At 34.3% G+C, this 21,365-nt stretch overlaps 2 protein-coding genes across 6 annotated transcripts in view; one reads left to right on the plus strand and one right to left on the minus strand.

Annotated features, from left to right (window-relative positions):
* LOC133518875 (uncharacterized) lies at positions 1–6,476 on the plus strand. Of its 2 annotated transcripts, XM_061852639.1 has the most exons (3): positions 2–301; positions 3,285–3,641; positions 6,336–6,476. In XM_061852639.1, exons 1-2 carry the CDS (start codon positions 245–247, stop codon positions 3,636–3,638), a joined length of 411 nt encoding a protein of 136 aa, XP_061708623.1. In that variant the 5' UTR covers positions 2–244; the 3' UTR covers positions 3,639–3,641; positions 6,336–6,476. The 2 variants fall into 2 exon arrangements, with proteins under 2 accessions (XP_061708622.1, XP_061708623.1); XM_061852638.1 differs by lacking the exon at positions 6,336–6,476 and having other exon boundaries at positions 1–301; positions 3,285–3,754.
* LOC133518871 (adenylyl cyclase X E-like) overlaps positions 3,658–21,365 on the minus strand; it is a 26,391-nt gene continuing 8,683 nt past the window's right edge. For 2 of the 4 annotated variants that reach the window (XM_061852630.1, XM_061852627.1), the window contains exons 2-19: positions 20,923–21,105; positions 19,372–19,518; positions 16,372–16,537; positions 15,545–15,747; positions 14,058–14,207; positions 12,004–12,122; positions 10,653–10,797; positions 9,823–9,959; positions 8,534–8,683; positions 8,077–8,221; positions 7,066–7,131; positions 6,766–6,902; positions 6,509–6,679; positions 6,104–6,428; positions 5,658–6,021; positions 5,123–5,554; positions 4,538–4,662; positions 3,658–4,453 (exon numbers count right to left, since the gene is read on the minus strand). In XM_061852630.1, coding sequence (XP_061708614.1) covers positions 3,968–4,453; positions 4,538–4,662; positions 5,123–5,554; positions 5,658–6,021; positions 6,104–6,428; positions 6,509–6,679; positions 6,766–6,902; positions 7,066–7,131; positions 8,077–8,221; positions 8,534–8,683; positions 9,823–9,959; positions 10,653–10,797; positions 12,004–12,122; positions 14,058–14,207; positions 15,545–15,747; positions 16,372–16,537; positions 19,372–19,518; positions 20,923–21,093 — 3,639 coding nt within the window. In that variant the 5' untranslated portion in view covers positions 21,094–21,105 and the 3' untranslated portion in view covers positions 3,658–3,967. Of the gene's footprint in view, positions 4,454–4,537; positions 4,663–5,122; positions 5,555–5,657; positions 6,022–6,103; positions 6,429–6,508; positions 6,680–6,765; positions 6,903–7,065; positions 7,132–8,076; positions 8,222–8,533; positions 8,684–9,822; positions 9,960–10,652; positions 10,798–12,003; positions 12,123–14,057; positions 14,208–15,544; positions 15,748–16,371; positions 16,538–19,371; positions 19,519–20,922; positions 21,106–21,365 lie in introns of those variants that run through there. The other 2 variants (XM_061852629.1, XM_061852631.1) reach the window with 2 other exon arrangements.

Below are 21,365 nucleotides of genomic sequence, written 5' to 3' on the forward strand. Positions count from 1 at the left end.
TTACTGTACTTACTCGTACATGAAGGAAATAAGGAAAAAAATCTTATGACATCAGTTTCCTAATTTAACTAGTTTAACTACTACTAGCTTTGCAGTTAACCCAACGAACAGCTTTACTAAATTATCCTCAACCCATGTATGTAGGCTATATAAAAAGGATTTGAATAAATTAGACCTCACTTAGGCTTCAAAGGTCGCTGCGTCAACAAACCTTGCATTTCCATCTACGATCAGTGTTTCTAAAATGCGTTACATAACCGCCTTGTGCTTAATATTTGCCTTCGAGTGTACTTGTGAAGTGGTAAGTATTTTTTTATATTTTTTTGTATTTGTATTTATTGTATACATGTACAGTACAGTAATGCATCAGGATACATGGTGTTAAATATAATTTCTTAAGAATAGTACAGGGCATTACAATGTCTTACTTCTATACTTATACCTATGTTATATTCTGTCCATCTTATGTTAATAATACTAATATTTAATGATATATTAGTATTAAATATCATTAATATATCATTAAATGGGTATATCAACTTTTTTTGTTTTGTTATCCTGTCCCGTTGTCCAAGGGACAACAGTGGCACAGTTTGTTTGAAGAGACGTTGTATGCCGTTCTATTAACATGCTTAGTAGGGGGCCCATTATGGACATTGGTTATAACGACCACAAAAACGCAAGTTTAATACATTTAAGTACCATAATATCAGTATTTAAATGAACTTTTGTCCCCTGGACAACTAATCGTAACCATGGCAACGAGTGACGCTAAAAAGTTGATTCTCCCAAATATTAGTATTATTAACATAAGATGGACAGAATATAACATTTTTATGATTAAATAGGCTTTTAATTTTCGCATCTGTTGTGATCTTAATTGCAATATTTTTTATTACAAAGGACAATATACAGGGTGCTCTTGTTATCACTGACCAAACTCTAAGGGGTATTCACCATTCGGTTTTGACACTTACCGTAGCGTATGGGCATTGTGAATGTCATCTCGCTTGGTGTGGTAGGGCACAGCACAGCGGATGTCATTCCAGATCTAGAGCGGAGCCCAACTGGGGAAGTACCGCCACCTTACAGAAAACCGCAGCCAAATAACACTAGACCCTACTCATAGTCTTGTGTTGCTGCCGGTGAGTAAGGTTGCCAGAGCTCAACGAGAGGAGGGAGCGTTGTTAGGATCGGCAGCGCACACGTAACTACTCTGGAGTTGCAGGCATACATAGGCTACGGAGACTGCTTACCATCAGGTAGGCCGTATGCTTGTTTACCACCGGCGTGGTATATAAAATACTAAAGAAATACAGGGTGCTTTTGTTATCACTGACCAAACTCTGAGGGGTGAACATGTAGGCAGGGATCGGAACCGGTTATTTGCAAAAACTTCGAAACAATCATATATTTTGGTTTATTTTATACTCCAAATGTGTAACTCAATTGTGTTGTTAGATAACGACTTCGTATTATTAGATTGCCTAGTTAGAAATGAAATAAAATTTAACAAAGAACGGAAAAATACCGTTTTCGTTCCCATACAAAAAATACCGTTTTCCGATCCCTGCATGTAGGTCATACTGAACAGCTTTTAATTTGACCCAACCCCGAAACAGCGAAAAAAAACCAGATGTTCCATAGAAAACATTGACTCTGATTCACTGAAATATATGAGACGTCAGGTTTTTTTTCGCGATTTCGGGGTTGGCCCCGTGGTAAAAGTTGTTTAATACGACCTACATATTCATATATTCTACATATTCTCCAGAGTAACTAGGGTTTAGAGTTTTTAACTTACCTACTTTTTAACCTTTTCGACTGCTGTCACTCGAACGGCACGTCTAGTTTCAAAACTGAAATTGAACTTTATGCATATGCACGTAGGTCTATGTTGCCCGTAGTATGAGCCGGATTAATCTGTCTTCGGTGTCGGACCTACGGTGCGGACTTGTCATTGGCGTCAAAAAGGTTAAATTATGCATCGAGCGAGATTTAGTTGCCAGTCTTTTATGAAATGTTCATTACCATGGTTCAGATCTGGAAACCAGCACTTGATGGCTTGGTAACCAAGAGAGTATGATTTTTATAGGTTTTTGCTCTCTTTCGGATGGGTTGTTAGGTACAATATTGTAGCAAACTGAATATCCAGTATTGTTGCTTTCATTATAATGTCATGTATTTTTTCCGCGGTTTCACCAGCAGAGAGCTTCTGCTTATTATCTGTGTGACATTTAGTGAGAGTGATACATGACTGCACACTACTAGTTTTGTGGAGTTTTGTTATAATACACCAATAAATAAATTAAATAAAAATAAATAAATAAACTACCATAATGGCATTTTAGTCTTGAAGCCGTTTGTTAACTATACGAGTATCTGTCGCTTCTTTAAACCCGGATACGGAATGCATTGCAAATCGTACAAATATTAGTCACCTGAATAGAAAAATTCAGAACATGAATGTCATACTTCCGCAAAAAATGCTACGTAGATTAGGTTCTATTCGCTTGCTCCTTAAGACGAAAGGGGACTACCGCACCGAAACCGCCTTTCCATACAAACGTAGTCCCCATTTTCCTCTCTGGAATCTGGAATATTTTTGCATAATTTGATTTATTTTAATCGTAGCTATACCCGACCGTTTAATTTTATTTTCGATGTTTTCAATATTATAAGAGTTAGGAGCAATTAAAAATTAAAAACGAAAAAAATCAAACGGCCCGACCATTGGCTATGACTAAAATACATGAAATTCTGTAAAAATATTTTCTATAATATCAATATCCAGGGAGGAAAATGAGGACTACGTTTGTATGGAGAATCGATCGTCCTCTTTCCTCTATTAAAGCAAGGGATGACACCATCTTTAGGCATTTTTATTCGTTATTAAATGTTATTAACTTAGATTCAATCTATATAAAATCTGTCTCAATCGTATGATCGATGTTGAAATTGGTTGATTTTTCTTTTTTATAACAGACCGCAAAAAAATGGTTTTATTTTGTTAAGTATTACTATCACCGTGCGAAGCGGCTTCCTTTCATTTCGAAATGCAGATTTTGGGCAAAATAGCTCCATAATTAGTATGACTATAGATTTCAGATACGTATTCGTATCTACTTCACTACTACTTAGTAATATTGTTGGCACAGAACACGGAAATTGTAGACATACTGAGTCTATATTTCGTTTGGCTATGGCTGAAATTTTTATTTACCTAGATTAATTAAGTAGACTGTTGCACTATCTAAATAATTTAGATGTGATTTTTTTCTTAGGTAATACAATTAGAACCAGAGAAGACGGCAAAAGTAATTGAAAGTGCTATCAAATGTACTAGCAAGCATGGACTCAATTTAGATGTACTGGAAAGATTGAGAAGTAAAAACATAACGAAAGATGAGAAATTCTTGAAGTTTTTATACTGCACACTTGAAGATCTTAAAGTGGTGAAGAAAGATGGATACTACATTGAGGAAGAAGCCCTCAAGTTTGTGCCGAAACAACATCAAGCAGTTCTCAGGAAGGCTCTAGAGGAATGCAACAAGAAGCCAGGAAATGATCGCATTGATGTATTATACAATGTTTCCAGGTGTTTAAGAGATGATAGCAATGTACGCGTGACAATCTAAGCTGTACGTTTAAATTGTGTAATACTTATAAATTTGTTTAGTATTTTTAGTTAAAATTACGTCTATTTTAACTAAAAATACTAATCAGATTGAGTTATAGAAAAATAAATCTATAACTTAATAATTAATATTTTATTTCTATATTTTTACTATTGTTACTTATGCGCTAGTCTACAACTAAACATATTAAAGGTACTATCACTGTTTACATGAGACATTCTATTTTTCTAATCGAAGACCCGTTTTTTTTCCATTTGATTGATCCTCTGGGATCGTAGACTTTGGACACTATGTAAGACAGTATGCTTTCCCGAGATTACTACAAAATATCAACAACGAGTTTCCATAATTTCATTTTCGGAGTCTGAATATGTGTCACTGTGCACGGAAGACAACGTTGATATAATATCATCACATTCATCACTAATAGAATTACTTGATGTTACGCCAGTTAGAATTTCGGTGTCGTTTTCGTCTTCTAAATCTTCAATAATCGACGATACTTCGAAGTTGCCCTCGCTATTGACTGAATTCTGTTTTTCACTATTTACTGACAGTTGCCTTCCGCTACTACCTAGCTGTCTAGTATTAACCGGGAAATCAGGATCGTAGTCGGACTCTGATGAGGTGATGTTGCGCACACTGTAATGTCGATTTCTGTAACCTGTACATAAGTCCCTTTTAACTAAGTCATAATTTTCGTCAAGTGGGACGAAAAACGTTTTGATGTAGCCAGCTCCTTTGACAAATGTCTCACCACGATACATCGTTACAATTCCACACTCGTCCAGAATCATTGCTGTTTCTTCTGTTACCTGTTGGAAAAAATAGTGTGTGATTATTAGAATTTATTTATTTATATGTTCTTGTACAATATTTTTTGAATATTTATTCCTTACTTGGATTTTGCCTGTTAAACCCGTAGAATCCATTCGCGAAGCCATGTTGACTGCATGTCCCCAAATATCGTACAATGGTTTAATGGAACCAACTACGCCAGCTGCAACTTCTCCGTTAGAGATACCTATAAAAATTGTATTGCATGAAAGGTTAGGATTTGATAACAATACTTTCAAATATACGAAATTCATCTAAAACTACATTACAGAATGAAAGCAGCAAACTCTATATTTTTTTAATACCTCTGATATGAATATGCCAATGCTGTTGAAACCATAATACCTGTTTCACGCATTCTTTGCTAGGGGTGGGGGGGGGGGGGGGCGTGATATTATATTACGGTGAACGCATATATGCGTTGCTGGCAGTGAATGTGTTGTTAAAAATCACAGCTGTATCATAAATTATTTACAGAAAACTACACTTAAACCGGTACATCCGTTTGAGAGAGGCACAAAAGGTGAGTTTTTAATAGACTTCAGGTCAAAGTTACCATCTGGCAGTAGAACCCATAGTATACATATGTATATATTATCCACAGACAGTCAGAAAAGTGTTTCACAAATACATAATGAAATCCTTACCAATGCGCAGATTCAGTCCTTCGAAACACTGGAAAGATCCACGGTTAAAATTTTGTAGTTGCATCATCATTGCAGCAGCAAACTCGACCATGGTGACAACTATCGCACGGTTGTAAGGAGTATTTTGTCGGCGGTCATGATAAGAGTCGGAACCTATTGATTCTCTCCTGTTGGGATCCAACCCGCAGGCGGCCATATATGTCCATCCAGCCATTTTAATCTTTTCCACTTTGTACACCGATGTGCCCGTCAGAAGCAGTCTATCGAAATCTGATATCACTTCATCCAATATACTTAACATTAGTTTATCGTCCGAGTTTTCTTCTATGCCCAGTTTGTAGTCTGTCAGTGAGGCAAACATTACCGCTACGTTGTCGTATTTTTCGTAGTAAAGCTCATCTATAGATCTATTTAAATCCAAATATACTTGTACTAAAAGAAATAAATAAGAATTAGATTAATTAACCCTCCATGATGTAGTCAATATATATATATATAATACGAGTACTAATATATAGAACAATCAAATACAAACCTACGTGTGCCGGCAGTATGTTTTCTAGAAGCATATTGTTAACCTTTAACATAGTCTCAGCTTCGTGTTGTTCTTCTGTAAGTTGCAGTTGCCACAAGTGATCCAGTCTGTTTCTGTATTCAGTGGTTCTATCTATGAAATACAACGTGATGGTTATAAAAACGACGGATAGTGTGTGAGATACGCGGGGATCCAATCCCACATTAAATGTAGCATCTTCCGCGAAAAATGAGGTTTTCATTTCCCACACTACCCATAAGTAAAATATGGTCATTCCACCTGCCACGATCCATTTAAAAATGAAAAATACTCTGCTAAACAAAAAGTTTAGTAGTAACGCTAAACCCCAACATTGTGTCACGTGCTGAAAGACAAACATTACATTTAGAACATTTTATTGCAATGCGTATATTAGATGCATTATCGAAAAGTATAACAAATATTACCCACGAAGAATAACAGTTTGACAAAACGGTGACTGCTTGAACATCAGGGTCATCGGTTTTAACTTCTATGCATTCGATCACACTGACCATAGAAGTTGCAGCTAACGAGAAGCTAATAAGCAAGTATATGGCTGTCCTTAGTTTTGCTGATCTGGTAATACTCTCCGATATATCGTATATCCTCCGTAGGAAGCGATTCCGTGGTTGTTCCAGTCCTTTATATTTGTTCCAGAAAAATTGAAACCAAGTTAGTGGCTGCATGATTACAAGGCCCATTATGAGAAAAAGGACGGCGACAAATGTGTACCAGAGAAAACAGCAATACCTGAAACATAATTCTATTGACTAGTATGTATTTCAGTAACTATCTTAATCGTTAATCGTTACTACATCAACTATACATACCAGTCGGAAGTCAATGCATTTACGAATGCTATAAGTAAAGATATGACGAGACAGCATGTGATGTAATACTTGAAGAGAGGGTCAGGTAATAATAAAAATGTCTTTTCAAGTTTGTAGTTTTCGAACATCAACGTAAATCTGTTCAGCTTCGATTCTTTTTTGAAATGCTCCCTAAAATGTAAAGTTAATATTTGTATGTATGTTTATTGAATGCAGATACATTTTATGTACAGAGTAACTGTGTTCTTTTTACTTACTTGCCGCTGGTCATGTCTTCGATTTCCTTTGCCATTTGAGCGTCAGCTGCTTTCAACATCTGTTGATATTCTACCAAATTTTCGTCCATAAAAGTTGTGGTTCTCCGATAAGTTGATTGGTTTTTATTTTCCGACCGCTACTGGAAATACAGGGTCGAGTTATTTTATTTCGCTAATCTTTTACCAAACCACAGTTCAAGCAGAAACAAATTTAAGATACATTTTAGTTCAGTTCAAACAACCTACTAGGTGGGTATGCAATTAAAACTTAAGGTTATTTATTAATAGATGTTGACTTACTCTCTTTTTAATCATTTTGCTGAATCCAACTGATGCTCTACGGTACGGCTTGTATTCTGTAATAGGCTGCAAATAAATTAATTTCAAAAATACATCAATGCATTTGTACTAGTTAACATCAAAATTAGTAATTGTTTAGGATTAAAGTAAAAAAAATTTTTACTTTATTATTGTACAGGACAAATGACTAGAAATAAAATTGTATTCTATACAATTGTCGAATATTACGTACTTTGCATAGATCATAAATAGGGAGCGAAACTTTGGTGCCGTCGGCGTGATAATGACGGAAATTCCACATGTTCTTGTAATAAATAACATCGGTGTACAACAATGTATTTTTTTTTAAATTCAATAATGATAATGTAAATATTATTGATGATTAATAAAAATTATTCATATTTAATTTAAAAAGTGTAAATAAGAAAATAATCACAACGACGAATAAAATCACGAATAAAATATTGTATCAGGTATAATACAATAAATTGGATCAGATTTTTTTATAAAGCATGTATGTCTGTGTGTAAGACTAACTTTTTTAAACTAAAGGATAATTGACTAAGTTAATTATAACAACAAGTACAGGAGGAGCAAATCAGTTTATTTTACTGTCAGAAAAAGACTCTTCTAAAAACAGCTCTAGTTCATACTTAATCAATTTTCAATATGGATGAACTAAAGAGGCCACATATTTTTTAAGGATTCTGATTATAAAATCTAGAAAAAACACTCCTTATTTAACTTGACGTCATGTAAATAAATTAACTAAAAGTGGAAAAGTCACCATCTCGGACGAGAAATGAACTCGCGACATTGGATCACTCTAGCCCATGCTCTTTCATCTGAGCTACCGACACTATACCCGGGACAAACCCAAATAATAGCACTTAAACGATTAAGTACAGACGTTTCTGGTTAAGAAAAAAATCATCGGCAAAAATGTTTCGCTCCCTCTCCCTGGTAATAAGAAAGATTTTAGGATTTAATTAACGGGTGTGAAGAACTTACTCTGTCTGGCCTCGAGAGTAAAAATGTTTCTAATTTATTTTCTAAAATAAACGGATCATTTTGAGATTCAAAGTTAGGTTCGATTATGTATTCTCTAGCGTAGTCTATTAATAACTCCAGGGTTTGTTTGGTTACGTGAACTTTTCTGAAATGTAAAAACCATCCGTTAAAACGATATAAGTATATTTAACCGTTTTAAATGATTCACGGTAATTTCATTAGACTTAGGTAAATCGATCGATTGTTTTCGAGCTCCCGATATTTCGACGCAGTTGCGTGCATCTTGTTCTTGTTCAAGAATATCGGGAGCTCGAAAACGATCCCTGTCTCGATCGATTTAAGATAAGTGTACATGTCTAATACATTAGTTATTACCAGTGACCACCTCCGTGATAGTTTTATTTTATTTTATTTAGACCCTTAGATTTTTAGGTAAGGTTAGTAATTATTTTCTTACCCTGCTTTCCCTGTAGATTCCATCTTATTAGCTATAGTAGCATCTTTGGACCAGATATCGAATTGCCACTTTCTCATGCCTATTAATCCACTTAGAATTCGTCCAGAGTGAACTCCGATTCTCATGTCGATGTTCAATGATCGTTTCTCTCTGAAATTAATTATTTTTATAAATGTATTTCATTGCAACCATTGTGACAATGTTGACATATATATGCCGCTGTGTTTTGCATGTAATTTGTGGCAACTCATATGAGTTGCAACAAATTATTAAAAATAACGAGTCATTTAAGAGTCCGCAGTTGGTTCTCCATACAAACGTTGTTAAGATCACATTTTAAAACTACTAGCTAGATTGCTGTGAAACTTTGTACTTACCTTTACCCTGTAATTAGTTTATGTAGCTTCTGGTACCAGTTAACAAAATACAGCGAATTTAAGTTTTTCATACACAACTTGTTTTTGCTCCATTGCGTTTGTATTATAAGCTGGAGCTATAATACACTAATTACAGGTATAGATATACCTCGTCATTTTATGTGCAAAGTTTCATTACAATGCAACACGTAGTTTTAAAATGAGAACCAAACTCCTTTTGTACGGGAAGATGAAATTCGGCCGAACTTACTGCGGACTCTTAACATCATAATATAATGATAATGAACTTGAACCTTTGTATATAGATAATTTCCAATAAGATAAGATTACTTTTGTTATTAGAAATATTGGTTGAATAACAAAAATACCAAGTGATAAATACATTTCAAGATGTAGTATTATACCTACTTCAGGGTGACGATCGTTAAATGTTAACGAATAATATGGAAATCCATTTGCTTAAATATCCATACATTATTAATAAACTTTTGCATTGATGTTAAAGTGGATAATGTGGTCAGAAAAGATCTTCAAAATCTAAATCAACAAAAAATGTGTCTCAGAGATTACAGTATCTACCTATTTAAATCGGTACTATCTTCAAAATCTAAATCGACAGTAAAGGTGTCTCCGATTACAGTATATACCTAAATACTGACTTAAAAATATGCACCTACATACCAATTAGATTTGGATTTGTGAAGAATCCCCAACCGTCAAAACGAAATAGATTATGAAGTAAGTGATTCCCGCAGGAGTCTGTTAAGCTATATAGGTATATGTTATATGTAATGACAAAACAAAAGTTAGCATTCTCCGACAACAGATAGCATTTTATTGGTGGCCAATAAAAACGATTTACAGCTATTTAGTAGATATGTACTAGTATAGCGAGTCTATCTAGTTGGTTACCTGACGTCCTTAATAATGTGAATCATATCGAGGCCTAAATCTACGCAGTTCTTGGCGTGTTGGGTTGTGGGCTTCGGGATGCCACTAACGCAGTAGTAGCAATCGCCTAAGAACTTTATGCGAAGAACATCAAATTCCTGAAAAGTAAAGAAATAGATTATATATATTTTTGACACAGATGGCTCCTTAATTTACTCTTATTGACTACCCAATAGACAGAATTAAGTTAAAGTTCTGCATTGAAAGACTTCAATGAAATAAATCACCCTGTCGAATACTTTTAGAGGCCGATAACATAAAAATAGACTTCATAAATGAACTTAATAAACCTACAATAAGTTAGGGAACAGTAAAATAATAATATTATTCATATTTTTGAATGATTCACGGTTAGTGTCACTATTAGACTTAAATCGACCGGGATATGGACCGTGATTACCTTTATACTGTTTATCCCGATATTTCGACGCAGTTACATGCAGTTTACTCGTGAACAAGATACATGTGACTGCGTCGAAATATCGTTCAAAAACACGTTCAACTCGTTAAGTTCAAAAACAATATAAAAGGTAATCACGGTCCATATCACGGTCGATTTAAGTCTAATAATATTATTATTCAAAATAAAATGAATATATTTTATAATATTATCATCCTGAAGTGAAATAAAAATATTATAATATGTAAGTACTTGAGCGACAGCATTGTATTTAATAGTTGTTCGATTTTAGATGCACCTATGCAGTCTTTATGCTCTGTTATGGTGTAGGTACTTAAATATTAATTGGAATCCGATGTTGAATTGGCAATTTCCATTAACAATATTTTACCTCAGATGCTTCATCGAATCTGCCGAATAACTCATTCAGAAGCTCCACCATCCGCATTGGTGATAGCGTGGTCGATATCATGGTGTAATTTACGACGTCCGCATAAAGAATGCTCACGTTATCATGCTCTTCCACGTACAATTGGCTGAAATTTTAAAACAATTAATGGTATATAACACTCTAGGTAAACAAGCACGCTCTGGCGGGACAGGGGCTGTAGTATCACATATATTTTTCTTCTGATTCAGTATTAATATACTGAATAAAGTAACAAAATATTGACGATAAAGATGATATATATAATATACCGTCAATAGGGGGTCGTATATGGCTTGGTGAATAGGGATAAAACCGCGAATGACATTTACATGATATGTTATTAAAAACTACCCATACAACATGCGAATTAATTAATTAATTAATTAATTAGTTAATTTGTTTTTAATTTGCGATTGAAAATAGTAGTCTAAGAAACTATCAGGTGAATGTATTCCTGTTCACCCCGCCATCCCTATTCAACGCGGTTGACGGTACATGTTACGGTATTCAGTCATCACATATATAATAGGTCAGTAGTGAGTCACTTTAAGATAATCTAGGGATTTTACTTATCGATGACCAATCTCAATTAAATCGTAAAAATCATAAAAAAAATATTGAAATCATTTCTAGAAACGGGATTAAAAATATGTTGTTTTACGATTTAGCTGTAGGTCAGTGAATCACTTTAATTTATGGATAATCTAATATTGCACTTATCGGCGATATAGGTATGGATTTACAATATTTTTGCGTATGATTTAGTTTATCTTTCACCTTAAGGATTATAGGAAGGACATTTTAGAACTTCATTGAGGAGAGTTCCGGTATTGACTTATTAGTTTCTTGTAGGTCATTTTGGTAAGATTTGTTTTACTGACGAATCTGTATTTTTTTTAACTTTATGTGATCCCAAGTAAAAATGCTATATTTTGTGACTTCGTTTGCATACATATGGTAGTCCTGTTACTCTTTCAAAGTTTATTTGTAATTAATTTTTAACAAGCAGAAACGTCTGAAAAATTACTGTCTTGGGTGAGACTTGATCCAGAGGCCGTGAGTTCAAGTCTCACTCAAGACAGTAATTTTTCCACTTTTAAATTTATTTGTAATTGTTACAATTCATGTGTCGTTTAAGCAAAATGTTGACCTGATGTTACTACAATACTAATCTAAGTACTAAGGTAAGGTGGGGTCAGACGAACATAGTTTATATTGCTCGGAGTAAGACAAACATGAGGATTCCATACAAGTGTTTGTCTCGCCCCGGTGATAGTCTTACCCCACCTTACCTTACATAAAAAAATCTTACTTGAATGATCTCATAGTGTAGCTTAGAGTATGAGACTGTATACCAAGAAACATGGTACGAATATCTTGGCGAACTCTCGAGACTATGTGCTCCGGAATGATGCTCAACATGAGGCGCTCCTGAAAATATTTGAAAGCAAATTGTTAATGAAGTATTGGAAACTAACGTATAACATTACGTAATATATTCCAACCTATATAAACACAATCGCTCAATTACTGTGACAAACTCATCTACAGTTACTTCAACTTCGGATTGCGTATTCAAAATCGTAAAACATTATTCCAAAATAGGAATCTCAGGTATAATTTGATACATATTTTCTCCTTTTTCACCACTGTCAGCAGCTTATATAGGTAGTAGGTATATTTAATTATTTATCCACCGTGTTTTTTAAGTCCGTTCATTTCAATAGCTTAAATTAAGTAACTTTCTCAAATAAACTGGTATTCTAATTAACTTCATTTTGGAGATAATCAATGATTTATTTTTATCTGATAAGGTCTGTACGAGCGTGTACACTTGCCTTAAGGCCTGTTTGTATATTAACAATTGTATTTATTATTTATTTATTTACACTTTATTGCACAAATTCACAAAAAAAGAGTACAAATGGCAGACTTAACGCCTTGAGCCATTCTCTACCAGTCAACCATTGGGCTAAACAGAAACAGTTAGTTTGGTGAATGATTGTCAAGAATTGATATGGAAATATACACTTGTCGAGACTACTATGATACTATACTTACACAAATATACATTTTAAATATACCTATATAGATACAAATTTAATGTATATAAATAGACATATCATATATCATAATTATGGACCTGGTGTGAGATATCACGCGGACATTTATTAAGACTTATTTTTAGTGTTTAGTAAGTATGAGTTTATACATTTGCTACTAAACGCAAGTAGGTACTATCTCGGACGATCGATATCCGAAATGTCATAGTTTTCAATTGTTTGGTGGATTTAAATATAATGTCTGTGTTACAACAACGCTATTAATTACGTTTTAAAAAAAAATGAAAATTAACTATGCCATAGGTACAGTGTATATACTCGTACATCATGAGGGTTTTTGACAAAGTCCCTACACTGGCTCATTATAGATAAGAGATTTCATGCATTTCTTAACAGATGTAGGCAGGTTTCATCACGATGTTTTCTTCGTTGAAAAGCTCCGGTAAACATGATATAACATTACATATTTAAATTTCAAAAAACATTCATACAAGAAATTTTAAGATTATTTATTTACTCATACTCATACTATTTATTGCATTCATGTACAACATACAAAATAAAATATATATGAAACATGGACCCTGTCCGGGTGTAGCAAATTAGTTATTTATATATATATCTTAATACTGAAGCGCTGGTGGCCTAGGGGTAATTTCACTACCGATAGAATATTATTAACTAGATGTATGTCTTCAATAGTTCTGATGTGATGTTTATTTATCTAAAACAGTATGTAGTAGGTAAATAAATTTTCTTATCTTCTCTTAATAACGTATATCCGGATAAGACCGAATTATTTTTCGGTCCTTCCACGTCACAAAAAAGAATATTACTTATTTCTCACTAATTATTACCTCCGAATGTTTAATGCAAATGATAAAGAAGAAAACAAGCTTTTATTATTAACTCACTTAATGCCCCTTAATAAAACAGTTTAGGAGTAATCTGCACTCAAAGTTGAATAACATTTTTTCAAGCTACCAAACCTAAAAACCTTCTTGGAAACCTAAGATCGGACTAATTGCTAATTCGAACTCTAAAGCAAGGAGAATAAGTTACATATGTTGAAAATCCGGTCTTTTCCTTTATATTTTAACTTTTTCACCCTTTTTTTTTAAACGTTCGTAACGACGCGCGGCGTTCGTAGGGGCGGGATAAAATTGCGTCACGCATTGTATTGCCAGTAATCATACGATATTAACCTCCATCCGATCTTATCCGGGTATACTTTACTTTGCAAATTAATAAAAATTTCCACATTCATTTCTACTCGCCTTAAACTAAAAACTTTTGTACTTACTTCTTGATCTTTGACGAATTTCAAACGCAGCGTACTCTCAACGCAAGCTCGGCGATCGAGGAACGACCTCCTCGTCACTATCTCGTTCATAAGCCTGAAGTATACGCCCATCAGGTTCACGCCGATAAGGTACAGTGTATCTGAAGCCACCTATAACGAGGGGATTCCCATTTTAATAGGTTATCTAATAGGTATTGATTACCGTAGTAGAATTTAATCAATTGATATCAATTATTTTAAACAAGTGAATCAACAGAGTATACACTTTCTACGGGACGCACTGTGAGCTGTGTAGTTAAGTAGAAAGTGTTCAATTCTTCTGTTTTAAATTATACTAAGTAGGGTGAGATATAACCAGAATGTACAAATATATAAATATTCCATTTTGTCTGAAAGGCTTTCCGCTTTTGCTTTGACTGTGTTAGATTATATTAAGACATTTTCATATTTATAATCTTTTCTTTTGACATAAACTTATCGTTGCCTTTCTTACTTCTACTGAAATGTTTGTTAGAGTTAGGTCCCGCATGAAGAAATAGAGCTGCGGCAGTAGAGAGATTTGTTTGCAAAATACATACTATTCTTGCGCAGGTGTAGATTTCAATAAAGAGATAGGTATACATATATTAATCGTGGATCGTTTACTGTTTACATTGCTTGCGAGTACGAGTACACTTTCTAAGAGAAATCAGTTGCCCGCGAAAACTAAAACTCCCTTATCGCTACTCGATGATAATCGCCGGTCTGACAGTCGGATACGGCTTTAATGTGATGGATCGTACAGAGACTATCAAAATATTATTAATACATATGAAAGTAATTAGTAAGCCAACTCTACGGTCGTTTCAAATTCCAGTGGATTATACAATGAGTGAAATAATAATATTGTTTCATTGTATGTTATCGATTCATGATTGATCGTGGTTTATAAAAAAAACTTTGTATATAACATATCACCGGATTAATCAAGAAATTAAGTAAATTTGTGTTTATTTGTTCACCAAAATATTGTCGACAAAAATGAATAGCCACGTTCAATGTTAAAATACAAACTTACAAGATATCCCAAGCATGAACATTCTCCGCAAATAACAAAGTCTCCACGAATGTGCATCTAGAAAACATTGGTTGATGAGTTTCGCTTAGAATGATAAAATATGAAAGATTTTCTGCATTTTATTAAAAGTTAAAGTCATGTGTTTGCATCATGTATTTTTATGTAGAAGGTAAAAAAATTGCAAAAAGAATGATCCACCTGGTCATACTAATGTATAAATCTATAAATAGTGTGCCTTAACTTAACAAACCTTAGATAGGCATGCGTCATTATTAAAAAAATAATATGATTACTATTTATGTAGGTAGGTCAAAGGTTAATTAGAAGTCAAGGGTGCTGAGAATAGGTGTATAACTTGAGTAAAATACTTAGTTAATTATATAGTGTAGGTATCTAATAAAATAATGACTCGTAATGATAATAAACTTACCACTACCTGTATCCGTGGATCCTCAATATAAGTGACTAAGGCAAAGATAAGTACGTATATCACGCTGACCAGAACGCCGAGGAGGATGGCGAGGAAGTTGTTCCTCATGGGCAGAAAGATGTATATCGAGAGGAGTGCCATCGTGGAGTAGGCAGGTCGAAGCGACATTCCTTCATAGTAGCTAAATATCGGTACTGCAATGTCTGTGAAATTAAAACAACGGTAATGTAACAGTTAAGTTTCGCATCACTATTAAAATCAGTATAATTTAATGTAACTGAGAATTAGTTAATTTTTGGTTTAAAACGGAACCTTTTTTAAATATTTATTTGCAGGAGTCCTACGTTCATATTACATTTCCACTTACGTGTCGTTAGGCATAACGTCTACACTAAGCAAGCCAATATTGTACAAAGCGATAGAACGACAAGCCGAGGTAAACAGTTTTACCTTGAGCGTAGAAAGAAAAACAAAAGAGTTTTTGTATTTCTGCAGAATATATGAGACCTAGGGAGGGTGCGTCTCTATGATTAATGGTTTAGCGTTATTGGAAACGCCACAAATAAGCACCATCTTTAGTTTTTCTCACAACTGCCGCGTTCGGAGTACTTCGGAGATAAAATGAATTTTCAGACGAGCTCTTTTCTCACATCTAAGCGATATGAAACTAATTTCCACACTTCCTCATATTATGCTTATCGTGAAGCACTCGGTGTTATCGGTGAATAAAAGTACGTCATAGTGTCTGATTCACGATTGATTTCTGCTTTCATCTGTATCAAGTCTTAAAATGTCTTATAATGACCACAATTAATCACATTCCTTACCGGTGAACACGAGGTCAAGCGTGATGACAAACGTTACAAAAATGGGTATCCAGAACCACCTTTGCTTCAACGGGTTGTAGAAGCATTTGCACAAAAATAGCATTGGCACCGCGATTCGCAATATGTACATTGCAAAAGATAAATAGGTTGATTTCCATAACACCTGCTAAACAAACGAACAAAACTTGGTTCATCATATCATTAACATGTATTATTTCAAAGGAAGCACGATTAATAAAACATTTGGAACTTGTTTTGCTAATAGACATCATCCGTGGGGTCCAAGTGTCCTTAAGCTCTTTAAGGACCTTTCAAAAAGGTTAGCAGAGGTCACCGGCGACCGCAAAGCTGGCAGCTTCCTCGTTCAAAGAATTAGTCTTGCAATACAGCGAGGAAATGCTGCCAGTATCTACGGCACCATGCCGCAGGGCAACATATTTTTTAGTATTTTATTTTAAGTTTAGTATTATTTATATAGTTTAGTATAGGTTTTAAGTTTTATAGTTTAATTAATATCTATATATATTATTGAATTATAAAAAAAAAAACCGGCCAAGAGCATGTCGGGCCACGCTCAGTGTAGGGTTCCGTAGTTACTCTTCCGTCACAATAAGCTAAACTGGAGCTTAAAGTATAGTAAATTGTTAACCAAGGGATGAAACGGTACCTTTCACGCGAGTTAAACAAATAGGCAAATTTGCATAATCAATACCTAATTAGGTAAAGTAAGTCTTTTTACTATGAAGGGGGAACTTTTTGCGATAACTCAAAAACAGCTAAACTGATCATGTCCGCTATAGTTTTCATTTAATGTCTTTCTTAAGCTCTACTTCCACGATTTTTTTCATAGTTTTTGGACCTATGGTTCAAAAGTTAGAGGGGGGGGACACAATTTTTTTTTTCTTTCGGAGCGATTATCCCTAAAATAGACATCTTATATTGTGATGATAAAGTGAAGGCATTATGTCTCTTCTTGACACATTTTACACCTAAATTACAAAGATGAAATCTTGCAGGTTGGTTTCAACATTTCATTTGCCTTTATTGAGGTAATATTTGGAGTTTTATTGCAAATTGTTTTTTAACATCAATATAATATTGTTAAAGTTTTTAACACAACATCATAACTCCCAAGTAGCATTCGGGGTTCTATATGAGATGTCTAGTCGTTCACATGTACTCCACAAGCTGTGTAAGTCAGCTGTATAAGAGCTGTATAGCTTGCTATAATGCTCTTATAGAACCAGTTTGGGCACAAATTAGACAGCCTTAAGTTCACTATGGCTGTACATTAGCAGTATAATAGCATTATAATAGCAGTTTAAGTAGTAACATCGGACTTAAGGCTGACTAATGGCACTATATGGGACGCAGTGTGAACCATACAACGTACATGAGTGTAATAAAGAGTAACAAGTGGCTAAATACACAGCTATCACAGTTATAAAATCCGACAAAAGTACTCCAGTGCTACCTAAAATTCACGTGGGTCCATTATATTTCTTTATTTTATTTATTCCTCATTAAGTTTGGTTTTTTGTGTGCCATCAGAAACACCGGCGGATATCCTTTGGATAAATTTTATGATAACACGCGGTAAAGTACCTGTTTTAAATTCTTAATAATGTTAAATGCTATGGGAATGCAAGTTTATCGTGAAATGTATACATATTTACAGCTAAAATATTCACGCGCCTCTGTAAAAACGCGATATTCATTTTAAAATATTTAAAACTGGCTGAGAGGAAATCAACAATTTTCAGTTTTTGACATTATATTGGCATTATAATTATACTACGGTAATTAATTATAGCATGAAACCAAAACTCAATCGCTCTATCTGCGTATTTTGTGATAAATCTGCATGATAATTTTGGAGATTTATTTGGTAAATATTTTAGGTTACGGAGAACAAAATGGTGGAAATGAAATACGGTTATGTGAACTGATATAACTCCAATTTAATGCGGTGAGCGTATAATAGGTTCACATGTGTTCTGTTAGAATGCTGTTACCTATATAAAGTCCCACATTTGTACCACTACAGAGCCAATGTCTATAAATTTATTCTAATGTGAACTAATGTACAGCTTTAAGATGTAGTTTAGGTCAATTGTGTATCATCGTATAATTCTTTCAATATACTGAAATTTTAGAGATCCTTTCTTCTTCCACCGGTTCTCGCTCTTATTTTCCAAGGTTTGTTATTCATTTTCAGAAATTTTTGCACGCGACGTAATATAAACACACAGCTTGTGGGATAAGTGTAATAGAATATCACATTCACATTCATTTTCAGCTTACAGCAAATTAGAGTAGTACTTGTGGACAAATAAACTGCTATTGATGTTAATGGACAACACATATAATCCTTTTAACAGCCTACAGTGCACATGCGAACCATTTAAACACTTCTGTACAGCTAGTAAAAAAAGGTTATTTTAATGATCACAAACAAGTCCTACTACAGCTACTAGCTGTATAACAGTCTCAAACAAGTAAACATAACAGCTTTTGGCTTTATAAATGACCATGTGTGTTCTATTAAAATGCTAGCTCTACAACATCGTACAAGTAGGCTGTTAAACAGCGGTTGCCGTATCTCTACCCTCCTATAATGCTCTTAGTCAGACGGCTGACTAAAGGATAGTTGTTAGAGTATTATAACACCAACAGTCGTATAAAAGTATAACTCTACCCTCCTATAAGTCCCTTAGACAGGTATAGGTGTTATTAATCGCAATAATGCAGCTTATACATCACGAGTGAACTGTAATAATGCTTCAAGTACACCTGGGAACTAAATGTGTACTCTTAAATGGAGTAAAATGCTACTTGGGCTGTTATCATATTGTGAAGATATGAAAATCATATCTACGTATTATAAGAAATCTCTTGAATGGCATTGTACCGCTTTTAATAGCCACTTCAGATTCTCTCTAGTACATGCGTCAGAATGTTCCTTCGGCCTATTTTAAAGAACTGCAAGTGTTCACTTACCTCTGAGTACGTACTAATAATTACTAAACCAATGTGAGTCGTTGAAAAAAACACTAACAACGATATATAAATGTAGATGAGTGATTCCCTTAATTTGTCGTCATATTTTCTATATAGACCTTCTAAGTCTTTTTGGTCGAATTGATCCTGAAACAAGGAAAATAATATGTGTATTCATAGAGTGCTATTCGATTTTATTATTGTTAACTTCACGAATCATTATTAACTGCGGGTTCTTTGAAGAACAGATATTGATACAGCCTCTGCAAGTACCTATATAATTAAATAATACGGATGTTGCTCGTACGATAGATTTGCAATGTGAAGCTTTTTGAAATATGTATGTTACGGGTAATGTTAGAAGGTTAATTAAACTCCAGTTTACCCTGGTATAACGTATAACTAGTATTACCCAAGCCTTTTGGGTAAAGTTCGAAAATCTAAACAACATTAATCTGTATTCGGCGTTTACCCATACATCTAACTCTATCCAACACTGGCTGGGTAATGTTAAATGTTGCATCATTATTTCTGACGTTATATTCCCAGTGTTGGGTAGACCTAGACGTATACGGGTTAACGCCGAATACAAATTAAAGTTGATTTCATTTTCGGACTTTACCCAAAAGGCTTACGTAATACTAGGTATACCCAGGTAAACTTAAGTTTACTTGCTAGGGTCATGTACTCATGCCCCATTATAGGCGACCCATCACTGGTTCCTTTCCATTACCGGGGGTTCCATCACTGGAGCTTTGTGGTCCACAATGGAGATAAAAAAACATAGTTTTAGTTTGTTGATTATGTGGAAACGAATTGCAGTATCTTTTGTACAATACGCCTGAAACATAAAAGACGGATAGGACATTCAACTTTTATCACACTTAGGAGTAGAATTTTTACATGTATCAGGGAAATGTCACAAATGCTAAAAATTTGCTCTTAAATTTTCCATGACTGCTGCCGTTACCCTACTAGAAGGTTATTTTGCATTGCATTGCATAGGAGTCCAGTAAAGTTTCTGATATTTTCCCCTCGCAACTATTCTTTTGAAAGCACAGAGAAAGATCGTCTTTTAAACATGAATGGCACTTACAAATACAATGAGACTATTAAAACACTTCATCTTTGTCAGTACTCATAATCTTCGTCCGATAAGAAACATAAGAAGGCACTTCCTGCTCATGAACTTTCAAATTTTAATACATTTTTGATATCTTAATATTAATTAGAACGATTATTATATCTAGTATTGTTATTATTTAGGTATATGGTGAAAGTCATATTCGAAAAATACGTCTTTACTGCTACTAATTCTCAATTGCTCATATTATTGAATGAAAATGTGTGTCTTTCTAGGATATTTTTAAGCAATTGATATTTGTCCCGCATTATTCCGTATTCTAGTCTAGAATATTGAGTGTATTTAAATCACTTACCACTATTTTATTTTTCACTAAAGTAAGCTTCAACGTGTGATCTCGAAAGAAAGATTTCTACCAAGATAGCTTAGTTTCAGCTTATGTAGTGCAATTGGGTAATTCAACTTACCCTCAAGTACTTCCAGTTCCACTGCTTGCCGCCAACCTGCTCAGCCTCTTGTACTCTGAACTCGTGCAGCGACGACAACACGCTCGTCGCTCGTCCATTGTTCATGGAATATCTGGCTAGCAGCTCGAGCGCCCCCACTTGTAGTACCACGGAGCCTGTGGTCCGCGACATGGAACTTTCACCCTGGGAAAAATATTTTGTGACAACCTTGCTTGGAAAAACTACAAATTAAAAATAGAATTAACTATGAATACACTGTTTTAAATATTTTGAAAGGAATTATTTAAACATTCGGGGAGATCTTATTGATTAGTAAATACAGTCGGAACTCAACACTCGACGTGTTCCGTAATCACATAATTTTTTACAAAATATATTTTATCCTTGTGATCGTCTCACGCTTGACCTTCCTTGTAGATTTTACTGTAATGTAGGGGTAATAA

The sequence above is a fragment of the Cydia pomonella genome, chromosome 6 (genome assembly GCF_033807575.1).
Source record: "Cydia pomonella isolate Wapato2018A chromosome 6, ilCydPomo1, whole genome shotgun sequence".
NCBI lineage: Eukaryota > Metazoa > Arthropoda > Insecta > Lepidoptera > Tortricidae > Cydia > Cydia pomonella.